This window comes from Triturus cristatus, chromosome 4_2 (assembly GCF_964204655.1).
Source record: "Triturus cristatus chromosome 4_2, aTriCri1.1, whole genome shotgun sequence".
Taxonomy (NCBI): Eukaryota; Metazoa; Chordata; class Amphibia; order Caudata; family Salamandridae; genus Triturus; species Triturus cristatus.
Genome location: NC_140586.1, coordinates 557,011,518 through 557,026,356, shown reverse-complemented (window position 1 = coordinate 557,026,356; position 14,839 = coordinate 557,011,518). Strand labels below are relative to the sequence as shown.

Sequence of the window (14,839 nt, the reverse complement as noted above, 5' to 3'; positions counted from 1 at the left end):
GAAATCCTTCCTGATGGCTTATACTCGTACTGAGAAACACAGGTTTGCCTCGAATTCCAAGATGGCCGCCGCCGTATTACATTGCAGGATAGTACTTTCTATTGTGGCGGGCGTCATCTATCGCCACACTATTTATTGTGGAGAGTAATGGCGGCCGCACACCACGCCGGTCTTGTGTACTCTGCGGACCCACTCTAATGGATGACGGACAAGCTCTTTAAAAAATGTCCCTACTTTCCCTGATTTACGATAAGAATTAATAACGTAAGACTACATATGATCACGCCAGCAGCTCATAACCTGGATTCTATTATTGCTTGGTCATATCTTGACTGAATGCTTTGCCCTGAAGAACTCTGCTGAGATTGAAACAGCATAAGACGAAACATGTGTAGGAGAAGGTGTATGTCTAAGATGAATGAATAAAAAAAAGACTTCTGAAACCATGACCTCAGTTTGGAATTTCTGTGTGCTTGGAGACATTGTGATTCTGGTCAGCTATGAACCCCAACTGGCAAGTCACTTGGATTTATCCTAGACCTCAACCTCACCCTCTAGGAAGGTGTTCCAGCTATCTCTATTGAAGAAACTTTCAGTCTCAGAACCCCTCTAACACTCAATGGCTGTATCTTTGCCTTCGACTCCTGTACAGCACCCACTTCATTTTGGCTGGGTTTGCACTATACAAATTCAAAAGAACAATATTGAAAACCTTGGCCAATAATACTTAGTCACTCAACTTTTCAAACTGCCTTGTTTTCTACGGTTTTCCCAGGAATTGCAACAGGCTTACAAACAAGGTCAAGTATGTCATGCTGGTGGCACTCAGTTGATCCTGTGTAATCTCTACTTTTTCACTGCACTAATTTCCCCATACAGTGGCTATTCTGTGTTATTTTATGTGAAGGGACTTAAATTTGTCAATATACAAAACACCCCTTTTCTGTAGATGTAGTTTGATAGTTTTCATCGGATTCAGTGGTTACAATGTTATGATGTAAAGGTTGCAGGTTATATCTGCCTGCATAAATATATGGGTTTTATTCAATTGTTTTAATACTAACAGTGCTTCACTACTATAAACTAGTCTGGACCTCCAGTAGTTTTTTAATCCCACAATGTGGTGAAAGTTGAATACAGTGCTTGGAAAAGGTTTCTTGGTAACGAACCAGGAGTGCCCGCATAATATATGTATAATCCTGATAGAGCCCCCCAGATTTGGATAGGCTCAACTGTGGCTTCAAGCCACTATTACAGAAGCTTCACACACTGTATCTGGCATCTGAATTGTGCCTTCTCAGCAGTGTGATCAAATGCTTATAGCAAGCTCTTTTAAATTGGGATTTAAAGATTACTGCTTTGAATCTTCACCACCTGCAAAAAAGACCCTTCAAATGTGGCAGTGGATAGTTTCCACTGTTTTAACCAAGTTCTACATTACTATAAAAGTAGTTTTCTAGTTATAAACACAGCAAAACATTACTAACAGTTACTAAGATATTTAGGGCTCCTAAAACGGAATGTTGGTATTTGGAAACCACTCACCATTTAGGCAAAGTCTTGTTCTTAAAAACATTTATTAAACTTTCCAAGTCGCCTTCTTCCAGAAGTAATTCTCCAAGTAAAGCAGATATAAACTGTGTGTAGACTGCGCTCTGACGAGCATTCTTCTGCAGTGGGATCACAGGCGACAACCTGAAACAGCAAATGGTATGTGAAATGAAAACAAGAGAATCGAACTACGGGTACCAACAGAAAGTGACATTGTTTTTCAATTTCTTGATTAAAAGAGTGGCCTACGCAAAAATGTCAGGGGCTAATATCAACATTGTTGTTTTGTCATAGGTTAGTAGGTGTGGCCTTTCTTGGGATTCTCCCTGATATGTCAATAATTGCAACATGTGACAAAACAAGTTACTTGCCTTCGGTAATACTCTATCCTCTATCTTTCTCCACCACATTCTCAGATGTGCAAGGTTAAACAAATTTTCTGAGACTGTGTGCCGATTGTGTAACTTGGGGTCTTTTTTTGTATAAGGCAGCCTCTCAACAGAATGGGTGGTGGGTGGGCAGTGAGCAAGCTGTGGTTAGATGGAATATCAGCCAGAAAGAGCATTACCGAATAATGATGGATATTTCTGACCGCAGACTCCTTACCTTTAGAACAGACACCACAGCAGTAAATCCTAAAGGTGAAGGGTCTGGGTAGTGGACTCTGATCACAAAGTTCTGCAGAACCGAGAGGGTGAAGTAACCTTTCCACTGGACCTTACTGTCAAAGCAGTAGTGTATTGTGAAAGTGTTTTTTGCTGCTGCCACTCATTCTTTTAGAGAGGAGGTGTAGGTTGAGAAGACTTGAATTCAGGACCGTAGACGAGAAGTTCCTCCCAAAGTGGAAGCCTGATCAAAGGACAAATGCTAAGGGACTCTGGAAATCACACTCTCCTGGCCCAGTACAAGGTGATACGGTTGACTTGGGCCCAGCCTTTCCTCACCTTCCTCACAAATGCCTTGGAGGAAACTTCAGTAACACAGGATTGTTGACACTGCACATCCTCAAAAGTGATGAACAGATCTAACCAGGCTGTACCCCACTGTCGTAGACTGCCTCCGCTACCTTGGGATGAAGACTCCACTCGTGGTCTGCCAGACTATCTCTGCTAAGTTTGTCTGCTCAGGCATTTAGAGGCTCTGCTAGATAGTTGGCTAAAAGGAAGATGTTCTGCTTGTCCATCTCCCTCCAGAGGTGTAGCGCCTCTGAGCCAGGATCCAAGGCCACACACTATCCCGCTTGTTGTAGTACCACATGGCGAAAATATTGTCCGCAAGGACCATTACCAGCCTCCCTTAAATCGATAACAGAAACTCTTTTAGGGCCAGACAGAACCCTCAAAGTTCAAAAGATAAAAAGCTGTCCCTCTGTCAGAGTACAGAGGCCTCTGATCTCCACCTCTACTATGAAGCCCTCGCAACCAAGCAGTGACGTGTCTGTCCCCACTTGGAACTCTGAGTGGGGAAGGGAGTCAGCGTACAATGAATCCTTGGTATAATGAGGAGGAGGAACCTGTCCCCTTCCTGATCATGATCAGTATCTAGAAGTACATTGGGTAATTCTTGCACTGCATCTGGATCAGAACTTAAAATAGTGTGAATTCTCTGCTGGAACAAACACAGGGGCTGGAACACTGGGTTGGAATCTAGCTATATGACCACAAAGCGCATCATAGGCTCTAATCAGGCAGATGTTGGTTTGGGGTCAGAGATCGACGTTGTTATCAATCAGCGATGGTGGAGTCTGTTGCAGCCCAGAAGGAACTGGCATTGACCATGGCACTGGGACAGAAGTCAGTGTCAGAGTTGATAAGGTCCTGGTAGCTGGCCCTGGTTTACTGGTCCTCTCCGAAAGCTGCAATTTGCAGTGGTGTTGACAATGGCACTGGCAACTCGGGGCATGCCGGGACCCACTGTGGAATCAGCAACAATTCAGGAAGCTTTTGAGGAGTGTGATCTGAATCCTGATGCCCTTGTGCCTTCCTGTTAGACTCTGTGCGGCAGGATGGTGACGAGTTCCGCTTGGCTTTCTTGTGCGGGAACTTGGATTTATTGAAATACCCCGACTGAGAAATTGACTTTTTACAGGAGCGGCTTCGAGACGGGCCCATGACTGGGATCTAAGCTTTAACTGCAACCTCTTCTGTTCAGCAATGTGGAGTTTCACCCTCTGTTCTCAAATCACCTCAGGCATACTTTTTGCACGCCTCAGAGTGGTATCCAGAGCCCAAGCACTACAGACATACCTTGTGACTGATATCTGCATCTTGCAGTCTCGGCACAACTTGAACCTTGCTGTTTTGGGAGGGGAAATCATTCCCTAGCACACTATGAAAAATTTTAGTTAACGGAGGACTGATAAAACTGGGAATGGAGCTACGGATCTGTGTCGAAGGGCATGGAAAGAAAGGAAAGGACATCAGCATGCATCGGTGGTGCCTATACGTGGCTCTGTGCCGTCACTTCCGATGCAGTTGGAGAGACCATAGAGCATTACTAAATTTTTCTCCAGATTCAGTCTGGCGCCTAGAGCTTTCTAAAAGTGAGGAATCTGGGCTTAGAAGTATCCATCAGAAATCCAGTTGTTCACACATTATCTCATGCACCTTGATTAAACCTTGGCTATTTGATGACCTGTTAAGACCTGTTGAACAAGTTACTTACCTTCGGTAATGCACAGTCTCATAGAGACAGAATCTAGGCAAGGATTCCTCACTTTAGAATCCTACCCCAGGCACAAGACTGTACCCAGAATTTTTTTCACAGAACGTCTGTGGGTCAGAAGAGGGCGTCGTGCAACTACGCATCGTCGTCATCACACGATGTGAGGTCAGCAGAGTCCATATAACCCTCTTGCCGATGCATTGACGTCAGTTCCTTCTTTACCGCATTTGCAATGCGGATCTGGAGTGGTTAGGAGTCCATTTTCAGCCCATCTCGATGATTTGTCGAGGGAACAGTGTGCTTTTTCTTACACTGTCTTCGGGGTTTAAACCCTCTTGATCGTGTGGCAACAAATGTCAGTCACAGATCCTCAACCCATCTGTATGTGGTACCTTGGAGTGTTGCAGGGATTCTGCTCATGCACAGAACTATGCGCAGGAAACCAGGACCTCGGTGTATTGTTGTGTACCAAAAAAGCCACCTTAGTGCCCAGAACCCAAATCCGACTAGCATTAGTGTCTCATTCGTTCTCTGTACTACAGAAAAGCTACCAATGATTAGACAACCTAGAACATGCGATTTAGTAAACTCTCAGGAATAGTGGGAAACAAGAACACTCTTTCGTTCACACTCGTACTTGTTCACAACGTGAGAAATCAGACACACTGTATAGTTTAAAATGTTTATTTTTAACTAACGTGCTCTAAGATGCAGTACTCTAGCCAATACGAGCAGCATAATGCATAAAAACAATATAATTAGCATTGTTGAATTCCATACAGCACAAAAGAGGATATCATATTATAATGACAGTGGAAACAGGACTATAGCTCCTTTTACCACCCTCCCGTGCTCATGAGCTAGTTTAGAATAATTATAGAAGAGCTCTGGGCTTTGTCAGCGAGACCCCTTGCCTACGAGATCAGATGCAGTGAATTACATCTCAGGATCAGCACAGCTCTTCTATGTTGGAAAGGTTTTCTCCAAGTGCCTTCTCATGCATGTAATGCCATATTAAAAGCACCCGAATTTCAGTTGGGTCGCTGTGCTTCATGTTATGTCTATATGCGTGGGACTGACCAAAGTGATTCAACAGCATACATGGTTATTCAACCTTGAACAGGCTGTGCAGACAGAGAGTGCGGTGCCCCGCTGGATATGTGAAAGGTAGACAGTTCTCATGTGAAGCAGCGCCAGCAAAGTATTTCACGAGAACAGAGCCATGTAGTGTCGTGTGCAAATGGCAGCCAAGCATATACTACTTATGCCAACCTAGCAATGTCCGCAGTTAACCCCATTTCCTCACTACAGCCTCCCCTTGGTCAGGCCAACGGACAGCGGACTTAATAGAACACAGAGTTCAAACAGAGTGAGCAAGAATTTAAAGCAGCAGTCCTATTTGGACAAAGAGTCAAACGGTGCACTAATTTGTGTGTAAAAACTCTAGTAGAGAAAAAAGTGAAAAAGAAAAATCATTACAAAAAACAAAAATAAATCCAGCTGAAGATGGAAGTCATCCTGGTTAATCCATTAAGGCGTATGAGCAGTAAATTGCAACAGCCTTCAAAAGGAAGTCATTGATATCGTCAGCAAAGAGAGTAGCCATCCATTCCAGCAAAGAGAATGAACATACAAGTTCATCAACAATGGGAGCTTCTAGCACCCTTAGTGGACAACTTGCGTGTTCCTCAAGAAAACTTAGTTGTAGGAATTCATGTGCAGCTGCACAGACATCCCATTCCGCTAAAACTCCAAGCGCAGCTGCGAAGACCATAATCCCAACACCAGAACATTCCAGCTCATGCGTCATTAGAGGACTCATTAGCAGGTCATAATCCGGGGCAGGAGACATCGTATTGGAGAGGCAAAGATCCAACGCCCATTCAAAGGATCATTCCACGCAGTGAAAGACTGTTTGCACGCAAGTGAAATAACCAAAACGAACGGATAATCCATAATCCACGCTCAGAGTGGCCAGTGGCAAAGTACCGTAGCATTCAAGCATACGACTACGAAGCAGCAGCAGCCAGTCCCGGCTGTTTGGTGCCACAAGAAGAGCATCCATTTCGGAGCAAGCAAATTAACAGCAGAATTCCAGCGGCTTGGGCAGGTAATAGTGGTAAACCACCAAAGACGCTGGAAAAAATATAATGGATAAATGCTGGTATCACACCAAATATAGTTTGAAAAGAAGACACAAGGCCAGAGCCCACAGCTTTAAAACAAATGGGCAATGCCTGTAATGTTGGAAGCATTGAAGATAGTGTGAATCAACGCACCGAAATGTAGTGGGAGATCGGTATTAAGAAGCGCATGTACCTCTGTACGGGTGTTAGCCACGTCAAGGACGAAGGTCTCATGGGCAGATGTGAGAGCAACTTTCTTTTTGGGACAATAATGCTCAATTTGTTGAACTCTGCGCCTTCAAGGTCGGAATGGAAGGCCAGATTGAGATGTCGAGCCTCCCATGCGGGGGTGGAAAAAGCACATTTTTACAGCAAACCACGCGCTGTGAGACTGTTACAATATAAAGGGATGACAGAAAGCATGCCGCAGCAATCTTCATTATATAAAAGCAAATAGCTACTGTTTGATAGCAGGGTAAACGTAGGTGTGATAGCTGGTATTGAATGGCCCTTCAAAACACACGCTAAATTCAGTGCTGTTAAGTTATAAGCGTCCTGCAATTTTATATTTTTACACACAAGAGAATGATCAGGTGAGGAATCACATGACTTCCCTGTGAGCTACACTTCTTTGTCATCCCATAAGAATCTATATGTGAAGAAAAGCGCTACCTAAAGGTTCATAGCGGCCCAAGGGATAATGTTTCATACATGAACTAAATTCAAACAAGGAAAATGGCAAAGTTATTACCCCATGGATGAGCCACACTGCAGAATTAGTTTCAGCAACAGAAACTGGCAAAGGTTCTAATTTTTCAATGTGTAACAGAGTGTATGTGGAATCCTTCATTGACATAAACTGTTATTTATCTGTCAAGTTAAATGGTGTAAATAACTATGACGTGTTCATGTAATCCCATGGAACTTTCCCCATCTTCAAAGTTTGCAATGTCCATGCAAACTGCATAATTGAACGCAACTGATTTTGACCAGGATACAAAACAGATACTTCATCATGAACAATATCCACAACAGATGAAACAATATTGTCTAATGTGTAAATACAGGAAGAAAGAGTGTTAATACTATTATCAACAATAGCAAGCACTTTTTCCAAATTAACTTGGTCTATTGCCCTTAGACGCGAAGCAGCTTCAATTTGTGATAGCTTCCAGAGTTCATTATAAGTAGGATAAATAAGTCTTTTTGATCTAGGCCCAGCAGGTCCTTTTATAAAATCTGTCAAGTCAACGTCACCTGACAATAACGACAAATGGCGTTTAACTGATGTAAGGGTGGAGTGTTGTAACCAATTTTGACATAATTTTCCTACTAAATAGGTAGTAGCCGAATGGGAGTCAGAAAAACGTAGATCAGGTCTATCCTGAATGTATCCTGGGGCCTTGACTAGAAAACGGCTTTGGCAAGAATCTGAACTCGTTTACCAAACCAACCAACCCTGGGGGTCCAGGCTAGAGATATTAAAAGTATTATTGGTAAGCAACAATTACAAATCCTCAATGGCCATGTCAGTATGACATAAGGAGCCAATGGAGGTATCATAAGGAGCCAATGGAGGTATTTTAGGTGCATTCATTTGTTTTGCAGTGGCTAAACCTTAACGGGTTGTTTGATAAATCGAACTGTTCAAAAATAGGATTTGCATTGGGATAAGGCACGCACGATGCAAAGCTTCAGAGCCTTGTACCTGCCAGAATTTAGAACCCCAAACAGACTTAAGATCTACTGTATCCTTCCATAGTTCATAGCCACCCACTGCCAGTTGGTCTATAAAGAATTTGGAATACACTAATTTAGTGTGGGTTAGCATGACTTTAGAATTGGATGTATTATTCAATTTAAAATAAAATGAATTTGGATTCAAAATATTGAAATCAGTGAAATATATACATTTTTTCAAAAGAGTTTTCGAACTACCTTCAATGGGAGCCGGGCAATGTTCCCAATGTGTGAAATTAAGAACACTTATAAAAGTTTTAGATTTATGCAGGTAATGATGGCCAAAATGCTGGTAACAAAATAAATCAGCATAATTTGCAGTATTTAAATACAAATCCTCAGCATCAAATGCAGCATAATACTTTAAATCTGAAAATAATGATTCACCAGCTTGTACGTCCCAATCATCAGAGCGTATGTTATGTTTCACTACATCGCCCATAGAAGCACGAAGTACATTTGGAACATTAACCACCTCGGTGGGGCCATGAATTTGGAAGTTTATAGCATCCTAAACTATTCCATTCGCAACTGGCCAGGCAGAGATGTTGACAAAAGTCTGGTCCCTTTTCATGATGTGTGATGAGGAGTGCGGTGCTAAAGTTCCATCAATTACTTTAACTGCAGAGCGTTCAGTGAGGTAGTGACCATTTATTAAAAGGAAGAAAAATTTCACAAATCCTATTGACATGAACAAAAATATGGCGATGAGCACCAACCAAATGTATGTCCAAGGAGGAACCAAATAATTTCTTTTAAACCAGGTGACAAAAATAGAAAATTTGGAGGGGGGGCTCGATGAGGTGGAGTTAGAGTCAAAGGAAAAACAAAACTGGTTTAGTGTGTTGTCTTGCAAACCAGGCATTTACTCTGTAGCGGAATACGTATATTCATTTTCTTCATGAAGACTGCAAGCCAGAGGGTTTAGCAAAGGATCAGTAACAGCGGTCATCTCTTTGGCAGTGTCAGGCCTGATGTTGTTGGAATTGGCCAAGACTGTATTCCTGGATATTGTTGACCAGGAAGCAGCAGGTTTCATACTATGTAGAATTAGACAGGCGTTGTAGTTTGACATTGTCCACTGAGATGTATCTGTTATCTTTGCGACCAGGAAGTGGTGGTAAAATGACTGTACGAGTACCCTGCACGCCAAGCACTGGGACAGGTGCACGATAAGAGGGGCCAAACTCTTTTTCGTTCTCCACCTTCTCACAGACCAGGTCTCCGATCTTGGGTAGCCAGCTGACTACCAGAATCTGCAGCGCCGCTTCAGAGGCGGAGGGCAAATGTTCCTTTGCAAGACTGTCGCGAGTCTCTTGTAGATTATGTAACACATCTGAATGATTATCTACGTCATAGAATGCAGTTGTCGCCGCCATGTCTAGACCATCAAGGTCCGGAACAAACATTTTCATGCCAAAGAGCATTTCGTATGGGGTCCGCCCACCCAGAGATCTTCTAGGGAGATTATTTAGTGCACGTTTGTACGCTATACAAATGGGCAAACCAGTTCCTGCCAGTACCTATAACTCTAGCTGTCAAGGATTGCTTTAAGTCACAGTTCATTCGCTCCACAACTGAATTGCCCTCAGGCCTGTATGGAGACGAAAATTTTACTTGCACCCCAAAAGACCTCATGGCATTCTTGTATGCCTTAGAGGCGAATGCGGGACCCTGGTCAGAATGAAAGGTGCCACATGCAAAAATTCCCACAAAGACCAGCAAATCCCTGATGACCGTTCGTGTATCAGCACTGCGTTGTGGTCAAACCCAAAGAAAACGTGTGCATGAATCAACTGCAACTAAGATAAACTTATACGCAGTATCTGAAGAAAACGGACCGCAGTGATCTAAATAAACACAATTGAATGGTTTATTAGAAATGTACAACTGTATTTGTGGTGGGCGTGCTGCCGTCGAAGGTTTAATCTGCTGACAAATGTCACAAGAAAGCACATTGTTTGTATAACCCACGGCACCAGTAACGTTGCTGCAAGATAGAAACAGTCACCGAAACGCCTGCATGAGCCGAGGCCATGCCTTCATGCGCGGCTGTTATCAATGCTAATCTGCGGTCCTGGTTGGGAATCAATCTGTCACCAACGTCATTAATTCTCACATAGGGAACTTTATCGGGACTTAAATGATAAGAGTATTTTGAAGGGAAACCCTGTGGGTACTTACTTCCCTTCTCTGTAGCAGCTATAGCTGCCAAGATGTCACCATCAATCTTAGTCATGGATTTTGTAACTGCTGCTACTGACTATGTGGCTACTGCTATTTTAGCTGCTTCATCAGCCAAACTGTTACCGACCGCGTGTACTACTACGCGCTGGTAGCCAAGAGTATGAATTGCTTGTGTGAGAGGCAGACGTTCTTTAAGCTCTGCGACTCGAACACAAAGCATTTTATGCTTAATTGCGCTGCCTTTAGATTCACGATAGTCATTCTGAGACCAAAAGAATAAGTTGTCATTAAAAGACTGCACACAGTAGTAAGAGTTACAATCAAGGTAGTCATGTTAGGATCAACAAACTCCAGTGCTAACACCAGAGTACGCAGCTCTGCTAACTGGGCGGTACAGTCCCCTAGTGCCTGCGTGTGCACTGCACTGGACTTGAACTCACTGTTCGCTATGGTACCTGCCACTGTAACGCATGCTGCTGAGTAAGAATGTGTTGATCCGGTCGCCGGTTGCGCAGAACCGTCGGTATAAATGATACGATGGTAGTCCTCGAGCGGGCGCATTGACAGAGGAGCAGGATGAAAAAATTCGTACTGTAAGAACTCCTGAGTCTGCAATGAGGAGTCAAAGATATAGGTGACATAAGATGATGTCAACGAAGTAGCCCATTGTATCCAACATGGATGTAAAGATTTTGAGTTCGGTACACTGGCTTTTGTCACAGCTTCAAGAGCCGGATATGGTGTTACCACCATCATGCGTTTTCCTTGCACCAGTTTACGTTCCTTCAGGATCGCCATCTGGACTGTGGTCAATACTTTTTCAACAGTTGAAAAACGCAGTTCAGCCGAAGTGTACAAATGTGACTTTTAAGCAATAGGTACTGTGTCACCTTCATTAAATGTCAAGTAGGTGAAACCCACTGCCCCTGGCACAATTCTTATCACCAGGTTTGTGTGGTTATCACGTGTTAACAAGTATTTAGATTCAAGAAGATAAGACTGCAAGGATTGCAGAATAGCGGAATGTTCCGGAAGCCAGCAAACTTTGGTAAAGGTAGGTTGTATCAAGGGCATACAGCTGCTTGATACGCAGGGCATAATCAGGAATGTAAGTTCGCCCGAAGTTTAAAAATCCCAGCAAAGATTGCAATTTTTTCAGGGTTGAAGGAGAGCGCAAACGTGTGCATTTCTCCAAGAAGTGAGGCGCCAGGCCTCTACCTTCATTATGGAGCTGCGGTTCGCAAAACTACAGAACACAGTAAGACGAGTTGCGAAGACATGCTCTGAAATATCAACTACGATTGGGGATTCAGAGGAGAGGATATCTGCTATGGAGGATCAAATAGTGCAGCAGAAGGCATCGGTAGTATCTTTACAAAACTTAAGAGATGATACTAACTGGAAATTAATTAATTTAGAGAACCGTTCCAGAAGGAATAACTTACGTGTTTTGGGTATTCCAGAGGGGCGGGAGGGGAAGGATGCTAGGCAATTCGTTATTGAGGCGTTCTCTGAAGCATTTCCTGATCTTAAACAGTGGAACTTGGAGACAGAGATCCTAAGAGCAGACAGATTTCCTTTTTTTCAAAGAGGTAGGGCAGGTGGGCCTAATGAAAAGCCTAGGGCGATACTCATCTGTTTGAACAACTTTTTGTTGAGAGAGGCATTGTATGACTTGGCCAGGCCAGACAGGAAGAGGACTGGTAAAGGCTGTGACTTTTTGGTGCGCCCAGATTTTTGGCAGGCTACTGTTCAAAAGAGATGGAAGTTACGCCAACTGATTCCATCTTTTCAGGACAAAGGGGCACAGGCCTTCCTGCTGAATCCTGCGAAGCTAAAAGTAATTCATAAGGAGAAGACTCCGTTTTTTGTGTCAGAAGATTTAGCAGAGGAAATTTTAAAGGCTATGTGATGACAACATACATTTTGAGTTTGGTATAGGATCCCTTTCAGTATGATGTCTGTCTGAAAATGTTTGTCTTTGTGGGCTATGGGAGGGCCACGGGGGGGGGGTTCGGGGGGAACAGTTCCAATCCACTATCCATCATGGAGGACTCGGTCCTTATGCCTCATTTGGGTGGGGAAGGGTTGGGGAGGGGACAGTGGCAGGGGGTGGGGAATGGGGGGAAGTGAGGCACGGAGGGGTGGAGGTTGTGGTTGGCGATTAGAATGGCTAGGGTACTTATGTGTTCGATGCAGATTATATTGTGCTTGAGATTCGGTTTGGAGGGAGTGGAGGGCAGTCTAGAGTGCTCGATCGATTTTGCTGATCTAACTGGACAAAGAACATGACTCGATTTTCTATTTGTTCCTGGAACATATGTGGTTTAAATGATAAAAGGAAGAGGGGGTGATGGCTCAGATGCTGCGGATGCAGCGATATGATCTTTTATGTGTACAAGAAACACATATAGCGTGGAATAATCGAAAATGGCTTAATGATCTAGGCATGGAAATTTTAGGATGTACTAAACAAAGCTCTAATACTAGAGGTGGAGCAATTTTCATGAGATATGGGTTAGGTGTTTGCAGGCGGGTAAAAGAGGATGCTTTATGTACAATTTGCTCAATTTACGGATCTAATTTGGATGATCCAGAGGTGTTATATCATTTAAGTATTGAATTGGCGGCTTGGCCAGCCCTCTTAATTTTTTGTGGGGATCTTAATCTTCATTTGGAGGGAGATTTTGACATTACGGGAGATAGTCCATACATAGGAAAAAAGATTAAAGTTTTTAAAGCTATTAAGGGCTTAGTTAAAGAGTTCGGCCTTGTTGATGTATGGTTTGCCCAGAAGAGAAATGCCCCGGCAATACTTTTTACTCCGCCCCCCACAAGAAGCATGTCCGTCTAAATTTTTTTTTTTATCTCTGCGAATATGGTGGAAAATGCTAAGATAGAGATTATGTCGAGGATAATTTCAGACCACAACCCGTTGGCATTGGAACTTGATATAAGAACAAAGGCGCAACCAAAAGCATGGTCCTTCGAGCACAATCTGTTGCTAGATCCCGATTATTGAAAATTTATGTGTGAGTGGATCCCAGAATTTTTTAAGATTAATCGTGGTACAGCTTCGGAACCTATAGTATGGGACACATTTAAAGCTGGTGTGCGGGGAGCGACATTGAGTTATTCAATAACTAAACAATGTAAATCACTTACAGAAATTAAAGAGGGGATGAAACAGCTTAGGCTTTTGGAAATTCGGTTTATGGAAGAGCTGACACACCAGCAAAAAAATGCTGATGAAACTTTAAAGGTTATTGCCATTTTGAAAATGAAAATTCATCAACATTTTATAACAAAGACTGCAGCAAAGCTGGCCATATACAGAGCTCAGGTTTATAAATCAGGGGAAGATGCTGGTAGAATATTAGCTAAGAGACTGCAGCAAAGGGAAATTCAGAATCGAATATGCAGGATACAGGATCATTATGATAAGATACAGGATACACCAGCCGAAGTCTTGAATGTTTTTTGTAGATTTTATACCGCTCTTTATACAGAGGGTGTAATAACCAATGTAGGAGGGCAAATGAAAGAATTTAGTAACAATATTGCAACCAATAAAATATCACAAGACCAAAATGTGGTATTAGCAGCAGATGTAACTTGGGAGGAGATGGAGGCAGCAATACTATCATTAGCCAAGGGCAAAGCAGTTGGGCCCGACGGTATTCCGTTGGAATTCTATAGAACTTTTCGACAGGTGCTAATGCCAGAACTCGTGATTTTATTTTGTGATGCCCAACGTGGTATAGCACCAGAATCATGGCGAAAAACCATGATCATTGTTTTTTTAAAAAAAGGGTAAGCCTTCGCTCTCTCCATCATCTTACAGGCCGATATCGTTGATCAACTCTGACAGTAAGATTTTTTCAAAAATTTTAGCTCTACGATTAGCGGCAGTTATTACTCCTCTTGTTTCTGCTGTCCAGCATGGGTTTATCCCTGGGCGGGATACCACCGATCATATAAGAAGGGTTATTGCCCTTCTGTATTGGGCCCAGGCTACAGACTCAGCGCTAAGGGTGATCCTGTTGGAAGCCGAAAAGGCGTTCAACAGGGTCTCATGGCAATATATGTGGGAGGTTTTGCGCTGGAAGGGCTTGTGTGTGGAGTTCATACAAGCAGTCAAGACGCTATATATAAATCCAGTGGCCACTATACGGATATCAGGACTAGAATCTGAGCCATTTAAGATAAAAAGAGGCACAAGGCAGGGGTGCCCGTGCTCCCCTCTTTTATTTGCTTTATACATTGATTTATTTTTGCAAAAGCTAATCTGCTATAAGGATATCAAAGCTATTAAACTTAGTGGTGTAGAGTATAGAGCACTTGCCTATGCCGATGATATTATTATAGTTTCTAGTGACATTGTAACAGCTCTTCCGTCAATAAAAGTACTAGCGGCACAGTTTGGTCATTTTTCAGGGTATAAACTAAATATAGAAAAAACGTAGGTACTTTACTCTGGTAAGGACCCCCCGGCAGATGTAGTAGTAACACCTGAGGCAATATACCTTGGAATAATAATTACTTCTATTGTGGATAGAATTCCTGCCCTG

At 42.9% G+C, this 14,839-nt stretch overlaps 1 protein-coding gene across 3 annotated transcripts in view; it reads right to left on the bottom strand.

The window, feature by feature from the left end:
- The window catches only part of RPAP2 (RNA polymerase II associated protein 2), a 583,455-nt gene that overhangs the window by 52,847 nt on the left and 515,769 nt on the right, over window positions 1-14,839 (bottom strand). For all 3 annotated transcript variants that reach the window (XM_085602183.1, XM_085602184.1, XM_085602185.1), the window contains exon 12: window positions 1,546-1,695. In XM_085602183.1, coding sequence (XP_085458309.1) covers window positions 1,546-1,695 — 150 coding nt within the window. The remainder of the gene's footprint in view (window positions 1-1,545; window positions 1,696-14,839) is intronic.